General features: G+C 35.3%; 1 protein-coding gene across 1 annotated transcript in view; it reads right to left on the bottom strand.

Moving 5' to 3' along the window:
- Positions 1 to 5,722: 5,722 nt before the first annotated feature.
- Positions 5,723 to 17,692, bottom strand: part of LOC107824723 (agamous-like MADS-box protein AGL27) — a 28,216-nt gene continuing 16,246 nt past the window's right edge. Inside the window, exons 2-7 of the mRNA XM_075253607.1 lie at positions 9,655 to 9,733; positions 8,971 to 9,026; positions 8,799 to 8,898; positions 8,381 to 8,422; positions 6,304 to 6,345; positions 5,723 to 6,211 (exon numbers count right to left, since the gene is read on the bottom strand). Coding sequence (XP_075109708.1) covers positions 6,101 to 6,211; positions 6,304 to 6,345; positions 8,381 to 8,422; positions 8,799 to 8,898; positions 8,971 to 9,026; positions 9,655 to 9,733 — 430 coding nt within the window. The 3' untranslated portion in view covers positions 5,723 to 6,100. The remainder of the gene's footprint in view (positions 6,212 to 6,303; positions 6,346 to 8,380; positions 8,423 to 8,798; positions 8,899 to 8,970; positions 9,027 to 9,654; positions 9,734 to 17,692) is intronic.

Genomic DNA, 17,692 nt, shown 5'->3' with positions numbered 1-17,692 from the left:
GCCCAGGTTTATGAACTTGCTCTACTCAATTCTATGTGCAATCTAGAATTCCTACTTTCGAGTTCAATTCTAGATTTGTAGATAATATTCAATTGGTGATGAAACAATTAAATAATTGAGCGCAAGATTCAATAAATAAACCAATATGATAAATCAAGAAAATAAAATCAATATTCGAATAACAATAGTCAGGAAAGAACCACAACCCTGGAACGTGAAGTTTAAATCCACATCGACATGGTAACCAAACAACAAATTCTGCAAAGAAACATAAAAATTACTAAGTTTGGCGGAAGAAAGATGGAATTTCGACATCCACGGCGGCTCTGTGCTTATGTTTTCCTCTCAAAAATATCCTCCACTCCGAAATAGGTTTAGGACCCCTTTTATATGATTGGGGGCGTGTAGGGCCGAAATAACCTGCCGCCGAGCAAACTAGGAAAAGTGCCGCCTCCAGCGTTCAGAGGCGCTGCCCCTGGCGCAGAATCCAGTATCGTTTTTGCCTTGAATTCTTGCGCTTTCCAAGTCTCCGGCTTCTTTGTAAATGTTACGCTGCTTCATTCTTTGTAGTGCGTGCCTAACTTTTGCTTTTCCTTAATTCTTTCAAGTTGTTGCTCTATGTCATTTTCTTTCTAACGTTTTCATCCGTAATGAACATCACCTAATCACTTGGTCTCCCCACCTCTTAGTACAACATGTAATATTAATGAGATACTCCAAGACAAAATCCCAACTCAAGAAATTATCTTCTCAGTGTTTATTTGCATGAATCACTCGAGCTCGTGTTTATACCAATGTTGTATGCCACGCTTTGACTCCAACTTTTGTCATTTTTGATCCAAATTCCACCTCTTAGGTACCTATATCATTTATTAACATTCAAATAAGTGTAAAACTCTATAATCAAGCTAAGTGAAGCATATCTAATATCAAATATAATCAAAGAGCGGTAAAAATACAGGAAAATTAGTGTCAAAATATATGAAAATATGCCCAACATCAACAAACGAACAAAGTAAACCTAGGACATTTTCTTGATGAAATACTCGCAATGTAATTTGATGTTTAATTGGAGACCCCGCGCAGGAGACCACATTTGTTCTGTCCTAACTAATGTGAAACTTTCTGACGTCTTGGAAGAAAAATTTAGAGCGTTTATAAGATAACATGCGGGTTATAATCTTAGATAATCCTACTTTAAAGATGGATTGATGTAACTTTGTTGATATGTTACGAAAAATAAAGGCGAAATAGTTGAACATTGCATTTAAGTTGTCCATAACGATCAGATAGACACCTCAAATGATCCCTTTACCATTTGACACCTCCTCTCCACTGAAGTTTAACTCATGAATCCCTCATGATAACATAGTGAAGCGTGTGCTTTTTATTCGTATCTGCTTTTTATTCGTATCTGAGCGCTTGAACTTAACCGTACTCTATGTGGACCTCACTTACCTTCATCTCTACTTCTCCTTCTTTAAAATTTTCACCAAAGATTAAAAATAAGAAAAAATAAAGCATTTTCCAGGCCTCGTGCGCTCACAGGCAAAAGATTGGCAAAAATTGGCGGACCATAGATGATAAACAAGAATAAAACAAGTCATGGCAGCCGCGCCCATTCCTTTCTCCCCTTTTCATTGGTTAGTCGCCGCCGTCACCCGAAATCCCATGAGCTGTCCAGTTGGCAACCCCACTCCCTCTTCTTTTCTTTAACTTCTTCAAACTACCATCACCACTAGTCCCGACCAGCAAAACGCCTGAAGCAGTGAACAAACAAACCCACTGAAAAACCTTCGTCGTCGACTAGGCCGGAAAATGGCGACGATTGCCGGCCTTTACTCCCGCTCCAAACATGAACCTAATTTTCAGTTCACTTACTATGTTCACATTGTTCTTCAGCTAGTTATCGCTTTTCCTTTCTTCCTCCTGATATTTTTTTCTGTTCTCTACTCTCGTTGCTTCTTCTATGTAGTTGTTTCCCTATTGTAGTAATAGGCTTAATTATTGGAAGCCATGAGAACTCTACCATGTTCATTTCAGCTGTCGATTCAATTAGCGGCAAAGGTGTAATTTGGGAAGCAATATAATCTGTTGCTTAGAAGTGTCGAAGTAAGAAACTGGATTTGGGAATAAAGGTATAGTTTGGGGATTGAAGGATGACTGGTTTGAAAAAAGTGCAGAGAGAGATGATTTTGGGAGGAATTACCACTGATGGTGAGAGGAGGGCTGGTCCTATCGAACCAGACACTGAATATCTAGGAATTAATCACGGGTTAGGGCTTTCGAATCAAAGCATGGGCATATGCTATTAAGAGGGAGCAATAGATCTATCTTATTTTTTAGTCACGTGTCAACTACTAATTAGTTCTTAAAATAGTTTCAAAAAGTATATTGCACGCGATGGGAGATGACTAGGTCAGTTTGTATACTTATTGTTGGAAAAAACTTAAAGGGGCTGTTTATATATTTCGCCAAAAATAAATTTTAAACGTAGCTCAACTCTAAAAACTAGTTCACCAGGCGATAATAGTTCATAACTCTAAAATGGAATTATAACATCCCTAGACCAAATCTGCTCTAAGTAGATTCTAGTTTTGATAAACTAAAGAACGTCTCGTATCTAGTTTTTTTTTTTCTTTTCTTTTCATTCTGTAATGTTAATGCTAACTCTTGAGGTATGCGTAAGTAAACGTGATTTCGCACATGTAATATACGATGTGTATGATATTATTCCATGAGAAATGTGTGTTAAATTAAATGAGCTAATGATTAAAAGTTACTTAATTTTCCAGGAATGGGTGCATGATTAACTTGAAACAAGAATGATTAATCTAAACTGTTCAACCGAAAAAAAAGAAGATAAATCTAAAACTAAAAAAATGAAAACTTAAGAAATTTCCCAGAATGCAAAGAGTTCAAGCGTTTAAGGAAGTTGATAAATAGAGCTATAATTTTCCTTGCAATTCAGTTAGGGAAACATACGCAAATGTTACATATAAGTCCCAATTTACCAACCTCTATCCATTAATCATATACTTACCAAAACTAGTCAAGTACATATTAAAATTGAAAACCCAAATAAATAAGATTCTTTCTCTCCAAGAATCACACGCAAAGATTTTCTTCTATATTTTAAAGCATGATTAGCAACATTAGATGCAAGACGGAAAGGAAATTTCATGGATGATGCAGCAAATAAGGTGATAAAATACAAAAAAAAGAATGACAATTTCCAAAAATCTAAGCAAAAAGGACATTTTTCAATGGGTATGGTTGAAATTCATTGAAAACATATAGACGAGTCAATATACAAAATTTGAGAAAGATTAGAGGTGATTTGATATCAAAATTCATAGTTAAAATCGAGTTCAAAAATTCTTCTACGACACATGTATCAAACATGTATGACGTCTGTATCTCACAAATAGGTATACATGGATATACATGTGATACGCAATTGATACAAATACGATACATATGTGATACACACATCATTTTTTTCATGTTCACCTTCTACTTAGAATTTTCAATTCAAACCGCCTCAAAACTCCACCAAATCATCCCAAAACTGAGAATCAAGCTTCTTAAGATGTACTCAATCTATTCTAATAACAGTCACTCAAGAAAGCAAAAAATTAACTTTTTTGGGGTACAAATAGTTAATTGGTTAGTATTAGTAATATTTAGCTAATATTAGTAATAATTTATAAATTGGCCAATTTTTGTAAGAATCTACTCATAAATGTAAATAGCGGGTGGTTTACCATTCAGTTATGGTTCTATTTTATGTTAATCAACTAGAGGATTCTCTATATTTTATGAAATAGAATTAACATAAATGTATTACTCCATATATGTCAATTTATATAGCATAGTTTAACTGTATATGGTATTTAAGTAAGAAAGAATTTTTTTTAAAACTTTGCTCTTAAATATACCATACTATTTGTATGACTGTTTAACTTTTGAAATTTATATTCTTAAATAATTCATGACATATGTGATTATAAAAAATTTCATTAGGGTAAAATGAAAAGTTCAAGTAAAATTATATTTTTTTGTTTAAGAAAGTGTCATTTTTTTTAGAATGCACTAATAAGAAAATAGTTTATTCTTCCTGAAAAGAAGAAAGTATATTTTTGGAATTAATTATTACATAAGATGAGCAAGTATATGTCTAATTACTCATGAATCATTTCCCTGATTCCTAAGTTTATGGAATTACATCATTCAATTAAAAACTCCAAGTTCTCTTTTTCAAATTCAACCTAAATTCCATAAAAGGTGCCCAATTATCAACCATCAGTAAACTAACAGATAAGATTGAATATATATATAAATCTTAAAAGCAAAATCACTTCATCGAATAAAACTATGAACCACATTGTTAATATCATGTTCAACAATTAACTTTGTAAAAAAGTTCTAGTAGCTAGACATCGTTTATATAAGCAAGTTGTTGGACTGTTACAGAAGAAAGAATTAATCAGGAGAATTAATATACAACAATAAACACAACTGTTATAAAAATTAAATCAGATGTTACAAAATTTAGTTAAGGGGAATAACCTGGACATATTCCGATAAGCATGTATTTACATACTTTTCTAGTAAGCTCAAAATGTAAAAATAATTTTAGCAAATTCCGATTTGGATTGGCCTCATTTATATCTCGCTCGTAGAGGAGGGGGAGGGGAGGACAATGCGAGAGACCACCCCTTTTACTTGCTCTTGATAAGTCCAATGAAGAATAATTTAATATAAAGAGAAGAAAGGAGCGCTTCCTCACCGATGAGAAACTTTTGTTAAGTGAGGGAAAAAAAAACCTCAAAAAAGATCTTTGACTTTACATTACCAAATACTAATAAGGGGTATTGTCATTTCTAGGCCACGCCAGAAACTATTTATATTCAGTAGTCGAAAAAGTGTATAAAATTTGTATAATTTTTGTATATAATATACAAAATATATATATATATACAAGAAAATATATTTTTTTTTGTTATTATTTTGAGAACGACTATACAGTGTCATTTTCCCTACAATAGACGCCATCCAACCTCGCCGTTTTCTTTCCTGAAACTTAGTTTGAAAATGAAAACTGCCAACCTATCAGGCCAAGCTTCTAGGACACTAGTTGTGACTTTGAAAATGAGTACGTGATTAACCTCTGTTGACTTCGTGTCTTGAATTCTGATGGATCTAATTTGCGAACTGACCCTGAAAAGCTTGTAGTGCGACTCAAAATTGGAGATAAAAAGGAAAATATGTGTTGATAGCAGAGTTCGAGGCCCAATATTCTTAGTTTGCCATCTCAGCTCGAACATACATACGATAAGTTCCAAGGCAAACACGGCATGTGATGACAAAGTTACAGTGTTTCTAAGTATCATCTTTTATAATGTAATTTTTATACACAAATAAAAATGAACATTTAAGTAAAATTATTTTTTGAGATATTACCGAGACACAAACTGGTTCTTTACTATTGACAAAGGGCAAGACAGCCCTCAGATATATTGGCCAAACACAGGCCTTTGGACTCTTATAGCACTTATCTGATCATTCATTTTTTCAAAGTTGTTCTGAAACTAAGGAAATTTGAAAATTTTAGCCAAACAAAACATCTGTTCTGCTATGGAAACAAGAGGTAGTGACAGGCAATTTTTGCATTAAGGTCTGCCACCACTCGGTTTGCATCACCCTGTTGTAGAAAGACTTGGAATAAACAATGGCTTCTCATAAAACCTTCAATTTACATAGTCATTCAGATGGTGCCACTAGATAGAGTTTTCGAGACACTGCAAGTATCTCCTTATTGCTCCTCACACAACTTTTCAGTATTTCAACTATAGCAGGAGACAAGCATACAATGCATAGTACTCCCTAGTTAGATGTAGCAGATAAAATTTATCAACATACAATAGAACACCACGTAGTAGTAGTCGTAGTACTTCCCTAGTTAGATGTAGCAGATAAAACTTGGGCAGGACTAGTCCCAAGCCTAGAGAGACTGGCTGCTCTGCTATAATATATTGGGAAGGCTGCTATTTTCTTGAGCTTTGATATGATGTGTGTGATGCCGCCTTCATTATGTCTAGAGAAAGTACAGGGTCTCTCTCTGTTGTCCACAATCCATAGGGGTTGGTGCAATGTTATTGAGATCCACTGCCATCTCATTTGCTTCTTTCTTCTTGATGCTACCTATCTGTAAAACCACATAAGTCAATCACACAAATATATCCCCACAATTATATGTTTTTTAGCAGAACTGCAGCTTTATCAGTCAGCAAATCATACCTCGTCATCCAGAACTTTGTTTTCTTCTATCAGCAGCTTCTCCTGCAAATAGAGTTTCATGTTATGTCTAGCACACTAAATGTAACACCTATGTTAAGAAAATGCTAATAAGTAGGACACACGAATATTTATACAGTCCTCGGTTGATAAATAGGGGATCAAAACTTGAAATTTTTATAAAACTAAATAGAGCTGTAGACAGCAAGATGATCTACTAGTGAGAACTTGAAAGGGTAAACCAACTCCATGATATGCTCAACTCCGTAACAAGTCCCTTGTTAAGAGCTGCATGGATGCACTTGTTTCAGGAAAAACTGAAGCCAAAAGTAGGGATTTTGGTTGACAATCAAATGATAGCATATCCTTGTCCAGATGATCAACTATCTGCCTAAGTTCATTTTCAGAGAAGTCAGCAGCCTTACATCTTCGTACACCCTTTCAGGAGACTGGAGAATCTTGATTGAATAGAATCAGATGAAGCATTTTAAAAGCAAGATGGCAAACTCAGAAAAGTTACTCTCAAATTTAGGTGTTCTGTACTGGTCTCGACTCGAGTATTTTTTCAGTCTAGCAGTGGGGTTCTTCTGGACCTAGGTAAATCCAAAACTCTAATTTGGAAACATTTTGTTGAGTAAACAACCTCAAAATTATGATCATGGCATGCAAGCACTACTCCTAACATGAAAGTAAGGATGAGTACAGCATTCCAGGTATGATTCGACAATTCAGAAAAAGAGTTTTACAGAGTTGAGATGGATATAAGATGGCTATATTATAGACATTTAACTGAGTTGAGAATCAAGGATAAAAGCCACAAGGACACCATGACTTCTATTCGATTCAATGACAGCAACGGATAAGGGGGGATGCTTGATGGGGGATGCTTGATGGGGGATGCTTGATGGGGGATGCTTGATGAATTTTAAGGTCTCGATCTATCGCCTTCAATGAGAGATAACCTCTTCGACTTATCATGTCTTAAGCTCTTGCTGTGTAGTAAAAGGCAAAAAGCATTAAAAAGCACTTCGGTATCGCGGCATTAAGCCCAAAGCGCAAAGTATTGGCTTTAGATACTAAAGGCTCAATGAAGGAAAAAAAAAATAAAAATATATGTAATGCAAGAGTAAGTAACCACTTCACTCATAATGAACTCCTTAACAATTAGTCTTTTTGCAAATGACATTTGCTATTTCGAATCTATTCGAGATAGAACTTATGTGCGATAAGGCACATGCATTAGTGCCTTGCCTACACTTAAACGCAGCCTATGTGAGGCGAAGCCCTACCCTGCGCTTCTCTGAGCTTCAGGGCTTAAAAGCGCCTCAAATGAGCCTTTGTTAACACTGAGCTCTTGACATCAGGGAAATACCCGCGTGTGGAGAAAGCAGCAGATGCCATATTTATCAAGCTATGTTGCGCGGACTCTCCAAAATGTAGCCGCACCCGTACCGGATCCTTAAAAAATGCACTACTTTTGGAGGATCCGACACATATCCGGCCATATTTTCGGAGAGTCCGAGCAACATAGTTACCAAGTGCATCAACCGATGAGATTGGAAAGGAATAAGTAACCACTTCACTCATAATGAACTCCTTAACAATTAGTCTTTTTGCAAATGACATTTGCTATTTCGAATCTATTCGAGATAGAACTTATGTGCGATAAGGCACATGCATTAGTGCCTTGCCTACACTTAAACGCAGCCTATGTGAGGCGAAGCCCTACCCTGCGCTTCTCTGAGCTTCAGGGCTTAAAAGCGCCTCAAATGAGCCTTTGTTAACACTGAGCTCTTGACATCAGGGAAATACCCGCGTGTGGAGAAAGCAGCAGATGCCATATTTATCAAGCTATGTTGCGCGGACTCTCCAAAATGTAGCCGCACCCGTACCGGATCCTTAAAAAATGCACTACTTTTGGAGGATCCGACACGTATCCGGCCATATTTTCGGAGAGTCCAAGCAACATAGTTACCAAGTGCATCAACCGATGAGATTGGAAAGGAATCAAATCTGCAAAGGTGCTCTACATATTCATTGAGAAAATAAGCAAACATGCTCAGGAAAAATGGAGGCCTACCTTGTCATGAAGATTCTTAATTGATTCAATCAACAAGTGTGTCTGCAAATAACAAAACTAGGTTAGCAGTTTAGATTTTCTTCCTGATTTACAACTCAAAAAAAAAAAAAAAAAAAAAAATTGTATTACAGGAGTCGAAGAGTAAGAAGATGCAGAGAATTAAAAACAAAAGAAAAAGATTAAATCTAGGATTGGGTAAAAATGATCAAAACACTCCATGCGGAGTTGCATTGTTTATGAAATACAACTGATGTAGCGCCACGCCAACAGACTTCTCCAGCTTCAAGTACCACTTATGTAAAGCTTTAAGCTTCAAGAAGGGCAGCTGTTCCTAAAGAACACAATGCTACAGCTAGAGTAACAGATGGAGCAAGTCTAGGCATGAGTAAGAAGCACAGAGGAATGTGGAAGATCCAACCTTTCTAAATCTGGTTTGTGTAAGAGCAGTCTCAAATTGGTTTTCCAAATGGACAAGATCAGTAATGCTGAGATCATCAACATCAGGCTCCTCGAGTTGCCTGTTAAATCGAGGATCAGATACGATGCTTTTCAAGGGAAACACAGAGAAAAGAGCAGCAAGAGGTCAGTACTTTTCTACCGTCTGTAGCACTTCTTCCATTGTCATGAAACTTGCATATTTTGATTCCTGTCTCCAAACATTGATAGAAGAATTTCACCAACTGGATTTTTGTAATATAGATAGGTACTGGAAACATATTGAATAAGTCTCAACGTATTGATTATAAATATTACTATTTAGTTTGCATGCTGTATGTGACTGGACAACTGTCACACCAATTTCCTGGTTCTGATGATGTACAACCCATGTGTATGACAACACAATTCAGATGAACGAAGAGCAAGATATCATATATGATTCATTTATGATGTAAAACACCTTCATTAATTACCGCATACTATATTGAAGCTTCTACCAGAGAGGGACAAAAGCTGATAACATCAGATAACTTCAAATTTACATTAAGCGACCTAGGATCGACACACGATAGATAAAGATGCATTAAAGGCCACAGAGTCCCCTGCAAAGATTTGTATTAACTTAGCATATATGGATTTTCGTTGAAGTAACCAGAGAACTATACAAACATTAATCATTGACATATGTACTTATATTTGTATCAGCTTAGCAGCCATGGAGTTGCTTCCTAGTTACCGAAGAACTATAAAAGCATTTGCCTCTAACCACATATTTATTTACTATGGAGTACCTTTGTTAGGAGATAAGAGGACAGTAGAGTCAACTAGTCATATACCTCTGTGTCATTAACTTCTGCAGAGACCTTATCTTCTGCTTTCACGTTTCTGTGATATCGTTGAGTTATTCCTGTCAAACTGAAACACATTTATGTTTGTCATCAGTGTGTTAGCCACTCTACACAAACAGGAAACAGTATCCACAATATATAGCGCATATTTGTGCGAAGCAAGATTTTGTGTAGTTAAAAAAGACAATGCAAAAATTCTCAACAAATTTGTAGTTTCTCTTAAATTTCCATCTTGATTAGGGAGTGCACTATCAAAAAACACAACTTCATTGGACAATCGGTTGGAATATTACAACCCATACTATATTGGACAATCACTAGAAGAGCAAGAAGTGTTAGAAACAACTTGAACAACGATAACTCTCTTAGCCACAAAGCAATTATAGCTACTATCTGATTTCAAAAAAGATGTAGGGTGTCATTCCTTAGTAAGAAAACGAATAGATAAGAAGCTAGCTACAGGTCAAACTACTTGTGCAAGAGAGGAACATGATGGTTCAGGGACTGTTCATATGTATCCAGACTCGACTTGATCAAAACTGCCCTGTTACCTTACACCAACAGGGGGATTTAAACTTTAATTCGACATGGAGTCTGAATTGATTAACAACCAATCATTAATCAAACGAATACACCTCAATGGAAAAAATAGAAGTGGAGTCCCACATCAGCTGTGGGAAGGGATATTGGACTCCTTATATGGTATTTGAGAATTCTAACCTCTTGAGTTAGAGGTCTATTTTCTTATAAAAAAATGTTATGTAAACCCTCTATATAAATCCTCATTGACTATGTCGCTCCATTTATTCATATCAATCCACATATTTGAAGGTTAATCTCAATTAATCTGTATTACTTAGATACATCCTTTACTTCCATTGTATTTTATTCTTAGCTGAGTCTCTATTGATTCAAGAGATCTCGGGCCCTCTTATTTAACTTCTTAGATAAGTCTCCATTTCAATCAATTTGAACAAGTGTCCTAGTGATTTTTGTCCATACCTTTGCCAATTCTCTCGTGCAACCAGCAGCTTGTTTGGAAGTTGTTATAGCTCATCTCTTAACCAGTTGAACGACCTAGCTTATAAGAGTTGTTGGTTTTTTAAAAGATGGAGCAGCAAAAAGATTAAAAGTATTGATTGAAAATGTCTCTCAATAATTTTATTAAGCATAACAAGGCTTTAAATAGCCAATTAGGAACAAAAAATCTACATAATTTAAAATTCAAAAAACCTAAAATATCTCAACTTACTTAATAATCTAATTGAAATTTAAAATTAAAATCCCTCCTAAAACTAAGCAACTTATTGTACTAAAGAAGTTACTGCAATAACTGAAAGCAACAAAATTTCAACACTACTCCTTTTCTTCCGTTGTTGCAATTTAAAAAGTTGCTCCTCCTCAATTCTTGCTTATGTTGTTTGTCCTTGAGCATTGTTTTGAGCATCGCTGAAATTGCACACTTTTGTAGTGCACTTCTTTTTCTTCTTTCTTTTTCGTCTTATGATTTTGTGCAGCACGGAACTTGTTTCAATCAAATGGCATATTATTAGGGTATGAGACTTTCCTTTGTTATAGAAATCCACAGACAACATTCTGGAACTTCCAAATCAAAGAAATGCAAGATGAGAAGGAGCTTTTAACGTTACGCTTCAATAGAATGAATTCGGTAAGGGTAGAATAGGCCCTATGGTCGATCAAAGGTGTTGTGCCACTTGAGCCGTGTAATAGGCGAGCATTTCGCGCGGTTCGGGGGCCCTTGAGTCAACTGCCGGCGCCCGACATCGTCTTGACCCCCATCCAATTTTTGGGCCAATTCCCCTTTGATTCTGGACAATGATAGGATTTTCAGGGATTGCTCGTAATAATTGCTCTTCTATTGCAACATTCAATAAATCATAGGTTTTAAGATATGATTTTATTTTCACTGAGCAAATCCAATAGTTTTCGCTAGTAAAAGTTTGTGGGGTATTCAAAGAGAGATTGCTACTTGTCATGTTTGAAAATGAGTTTAAAATTTATATTGGTTAAAAATGATTTGAAAATGATTTTTTGGCCATAAGACCAATGAAGTTGTGATACCACTACTGGTTTTTCAAAGATGGGGCAGCAAAAAGATTAAAATATTTATTGGAAATGTCTCTCAATAATTTTATTAAGCATAACAAAACTTCAAATAGCCAATTAGGAACAAAAAAATCCACATAATTTAAAATCGAAAAACCTAAAATATCTCAACTAGCTTAAATAATCTAATAGAAATTTAAATTGAAATTCGTCATAAAAATACACAACTTATTACGCTAAAAAAGGTTACTGCAGTACTGAAAGCAACAAACTTTCAACAAGTGCCAGTGATTGCCTTATTACTCTTATTGTACAAGGTGACTGCCTGATAAAACAATGAGATTCCTACTCGATAACAAGTGATATATGATCTCAAATGAGATAAATATTGTGAAGAAGGATGTGATAAGAAAATAACCAAAGCCCGACAGGGTCGCCAGAAGCACACATTGTAAGAAGGAAAACCTGAATTCAGAAGCATCATCTGGTGGGAACTGAGAAATACAGACGGGATAAAAATAATGCAACTATACAATGACCAGCAATAGCTGCAAAAGTATGACATTACAAGATTACAGTGTACAGGAAGCATAGCCTATATCAACAGCGTCGATTTTCAGTGTGCATAGAGTTGAACACGATGAAGCTCTTCAAGGCTTATTTGTGATCTCCAGGATACCCAGGTAGCTTAGCATGACTAGCTCCACCCAAAATTCCAAATTCTTAGTATTACATTATCTGATCTCTAGGTAGCTTAGCATGAAATAATTCCGTTCAAAACTCTAGATGCTTTAAGAGTTCTATAATCTACATTAGAGCATTCTCAGTAAGTGCAAAGTCTCATCGATGATTCTCAACAAGAGTTGGAAAACATACTAGATGCAGCTGCCCATGGGCAGTGAAAATTAAGTGTTGCAATCACCAAAATCCTGAGATTCCATCTCTTCAGCTTCTCCAATGATAAGCTCAAAATTTAGTCTAAGATAACTTGAAAATTTTCCAAGGATCCCAGTACGATCTAACCAGGTGAAATAGTAGCACAAACTTTTGATATAAAGTCACATGCATCATTTTTTTTTTAATGCCAAGAAAGGCAAAAAGAAGTCATATAGACTTAGTTGCTTGGGAAAAAAAAAACAGAACCCGACTTTTTATACAGTAGAATAGTTGATCAGATAACCAGAGTCCGTTCTTTTGGGGAAATAAGAAGCTTTACCTTTGCCCAAATAACATGAATGAGAACAGGGTGAGAAATGCTAATGGGAGAGAACACACCACAAGTTCCTTTGAGAGAATTCAAAATAGCCTTTGTATGCTCACATATCTTAGGATTGATAACCTTTGTTACATTCTTAGGTTGTGCATATTGTCATTGGCAATACAATACAAAAATTGTATTTGTGCATATTGTCACTGGCACTACAATACAAAATTGTATTGAAGAGAGTATGCAAGTGCTCAATGGAACAAGCAAGATTCCTAAAGCTAACTTGACACTATCATGATTACAAAAGCTATATTCATGTTATTTGTATATAGATCGGGCTACAACCCTAAGAAAATTTTTCATCACCACATTATACAACACATTTTTCTTGAATTATCCATTCCAGTTTATTTATGACCTTATTTTCTTTTTAGTAGTTCTAAAATGAACGTTCTGAAAACAATCTAACTTAAACTTCTCATTCTATCCTTAATGAGAAGTTTTCATAACCATACAAATCACAAGTTTTGAGAGGCTTGCAACCACAAAATGTTGTTGCATATTTAATAAAACAAGTTTCAAAAGTCTATCTTACTTAAATTCTGTGCTTGGTCAAATATGTTTACATAAACAACAAGGAGAAAGTACATATTGCACAACTCTAGTGTTGTATCAAGAACAATCATCATTCTCTCTAAAAAACCTAGTAAATGATTTGCTTTTCCTAGATATATTACTATCGCTGGGACAAGATTGAATCATTGAGACTGAACAAAGATATCAAACTCTTCAATTATAAAGAGGAAGATGCCTCTCACAATGAGTAGGAATACATCATTCCTTGTTTTCAAAAGACTAGATAAGTTGAAAGTGGTAGATACCTCACAACGAGTATGATTACCGCATTTCTTGCTTTCCATATACTTGATGAGTGGTTATCATAAGAAAATACACAAATTCCTTCGAAATAGCCTACTCTTATCTAACAAACTTTACATGATATACCAATTTGAAAAGTAAGGAACAATCAACTACATACAAATAACATATTTTAAAAAAATGGAAAATGCACCTAAAATTCCAACAATTACCCTTTTAACATCCTTGTAACCAAAATTAGGCTCCCTAACTATATGTTTTACGCGAATGGAATCCACATGCATTTATTCTTGTAAAAAAGTTAACAAACTACAAAAATAACAATGTAACTAAATCTCGAGAAATGGTAGATAACTTGAACTTAGATGGCATTTGTTTTATGGAATTTTTTAATGTGAATCGCTAGTCATTATTTTTAAGATGATATCTATTCGGATATTTTAACCAGAACTTGCAATTCTTTTTCAAATTCAAGCTTTTTGAATTTGTGGTTTAGAATTGTGTTTCCAAATTCTTATTTCGGTGGTGACCGTGTTATCTTGTGGGCACTTCGACTGGTTAACCTGCTCTTCTAACGGCTAAGATAAACAAGAAGAAATAAGGTTATATCTTTCTCTCCTTGAGACCTCATGGTTCTTTTTTCACTTTATTGACCACTAAACCACACCCTTGGGTGTAGTGTGTGTTTCTAAATTCTTAAACTTTTCTTTTCTTTTCCTGGGAAATTGTGACTCCTCCAATATCAACTTCCACATTTTCTTGGCAACTGCAATGTTAAACAATTTTCTACTCACAACTTCAAATTCTATCCACCAGGCTCTGAAGCATATTTGGAATCCGCTACGACAAGAATAGTTAAAAGATTAATTATCCAGCCAAGAGTTGTGAAAAACAATAGGAGCTTCTAATCTAAGTTGCTCGGACACGAGTGCAGGTATCCGACACGGGTGCAGATCTAGAGGTTAGATCAATCGAGATGTAAATTCTAAGATTCGGGGATATGGATCCTAGTATGGATACGGGTGCGGGGATCCGATTAAAAATAATAAAAATAAAAAAAAAATAGAAGTATCTCTAAATTATGAGAAATTTTGTGGAATACTTGCAAATATCTTGTAAAGTGTGGATTTATTTTTTATTCTCAAGTTGTAGATAAGTATAAGATTGATTTCCTAGATAAGGTATACCCTAGTTTTGATTTTGATTTCGATTTCGAGAATCAAATTGTATCTCATCTCGAATTTTTTTGTCTGCCGTGGTCAAAGTACCCAAAATTGTTTGACCAAATCCGGTATGGATCCCACACCCACACCATATTAGCGTCGTGTCGACACGGATGCGGCACTTAAACTGCCATGTCAGAGCAACTTAGCTTCTAATACTCATGTAAACTATTTGGTAAAATAAGAAATATAAGAGCTTCTACAACTATTTAAAATTTGTTGGGAAATATTTTTTTCATAAGAAAGTTCGTTGCGAAATATTAAAGAACCATCTATCTTTTTGTGCAAATTTTAGGTAACATATTCTGAGATAAGTAGAAACCTGTAGCATCCGTACACTTGTTTAAGTTTTTATTTAAAGAGAACCACTCATACAATAGGTGGTGCCTTGTTTACATCAATAAACAAATTATTTTACGGGGCAAAAAATGAAGTCAAAAAATATAAAATAGTGAAAGAGCACTTTAAACAATTACAAGTAAATGACTCAAGTTCCTGCATCCTTCTATAGGTGGCTTGATACATTTGTAGTTCAGATTCGAATTCGAATTTACATGGTTTGCATGTCTTAAATACATTCGAAGTCTAGCATTTGGAAAATTAACATAGGAAGCTAACCATAGCATCCACACTGTTCATGATTGAGTAGCTTCCAAACCATTCTTAGGTTTCTTATAAAGTAACAATTCATGTGCATGCATTAATGTACAAAAGGGGAGGAGAGCAGAGTATCCAGAATTACAAAGTGAAAAATAGTCAATCAAATAATCTGAAATCAAAAGAAATTTAATACACAATGAGAGATCTTAAGCATATAGTCAAGTAATAAAACATGACCCCTCAAAACATACTAATAAAATAGGACAAACAAAGAATAATTACTTTTACCAAGTGAAGATGGCTTGATAGGTCCGCACACATCCATGTGAATTAACTCGATAGGGCATCTTGCTCTTGTTAAAGACTCTTTAGGAAAGCTTTTTCTTGCTTGCTTTCCAAAGAGACATCCTTCACAAGTTGGTTGGGATGATCAATTGTTGGCAATCCATTCACCATGCTTTCCTTCTTCATCAACCTTAGGCTATCAAAATTCAAGTGGCCAAATCTCATATGCCAAAGCCAAGATGAATCTTAAACATTATTTTGAAGATATAAGATGAACATTTTATTATTAGCCATAGGTACTTTGGCTCACAATCTTCCCTTTTCATCTCTCATATACAAACTTTTTGTCTTTCAAATGAATGTCATAATTTTTCTCCAAAAGTTGTCCCAAACTTAAAATATTACTTTTCATCTCCGGCACATACAAAACATTGGAGATTAATTGATGACTTCCATCTTTTAAGTGAATTAAAATCGTACCTTTTCCTTTGATTTGAACTCGTGAAGAGTCTCCAAAAGTGATTGGGCCACCATTTAGCTCCTTAAGCTCCACAAATAAATTTTTCTTTCCACAAATATGACTACTTGCACCGGAGTCAAGGTACCATTTGTTCTTTTCATCACTTTCTTCTCCTTTGCATGCAAGAAGTAGAGTGGCATCTTCATCTTCATTTTTGCTCTTCACAAAGTTGTTTTTCTCCTCCGAATTATCTTTACATTCCCAGTATAACATTCAACATTCGATTTGTCATACTTTCCTTGATTTTGTCTCCATCTTTGCCTCTTCCACGACCTCTTCTTTGACTATAGTCTTGGCTTTTATTGTCTCTATTTGGTGGTTGACTTACCACCTTTTCCTCCTCTACCACTACCTCTTCCATTTCCACGACCTCTTTGCTGTGAACCACGCCTTTCATCTTTCTCCTTGAAGGAAAGTTTTGCTTGCAATGCCTTTTCAACCGATTCTTCTTTCGGTTTCTTCAATTTTTCTTCACGGGCTTGCAAAGAACTCGAAAGTTCATTTATGGTCATGGTGTCCAAGTCTTTGGACTCTTCAACAGCAACAACAATATAATCAAATTTTGAATCTAGGGATCGTAGTATTTTTGCAACGACCCTATCATCCTTCAACTCTTCGCCATATCTTTTCATTTGATTGACAATAGCCAAAACTCTTGAAATGTAATCTGAAACAGATTCATTTTCTTTCATTATGCAATGATTCAAACTCTCGTCTTAAGGTCTAGAGACGAACCTTTTTTACTTTGTCCAAACCTTTAAAGGAAGTTTGAAGAATGTCCCATGCTTTCTTGGAGGTTGTCGCATTTGCAACCTTCTTGAACATCTTGTCATCCAAACCTTGATGGATGAGAGTGAGTGCCTTTTGATCTTTCTTATTTGTGGATGCGACATCTTCTGCGTCATCAACACCAGACTCTACCGGTTCCCAAACATCATAAGCACCAAGCAAGGCCTTCATTCGAATACACCAATTCCCATAGTTCTCTTTTGTGAGCATAGGAACTTGGAATGGTGTTCCATTAGTGTTTGTCATCTTTTCTCCAAGTTTGGTTGTCTCTCAACACACAAGCTCTGATACCAAATGTTAGAAATTTTTGAGAGAGCAATAAGGTTAATATTTTTTGCTATAGTCTAAATCATCCTAATGAAGGAATCACAACTAAAATCTTTATGATGTAAGAACAAAATAGAGTCTTGGGTCCTTTATCTTCCTTGGAAACCTTTTCTTGCACTCCTAAGTTTA

The sequence above is a fragment of the Nicotiana tabacum genome, chromosome 5 (assembly GCF_000715075.1).
Source record: "Nicotiana tabacum cultivar K326 chromosome 5, ASM71507v2, whole genome shotgun sequence".
Classification (NCBI taxonomy): domain Eukaryota; kingdom Viridiplantae; phylum Streptophyta; class Magnoliopsida; order Solanales; family Solanaceae; genus Nicotiana; species Nicotiana tabacum.
The sequence above is the reverse complement of the archived record's forward strand: the minus strand, read 5'-3'. Positions and strand labels throughout refer to the sequence as shown.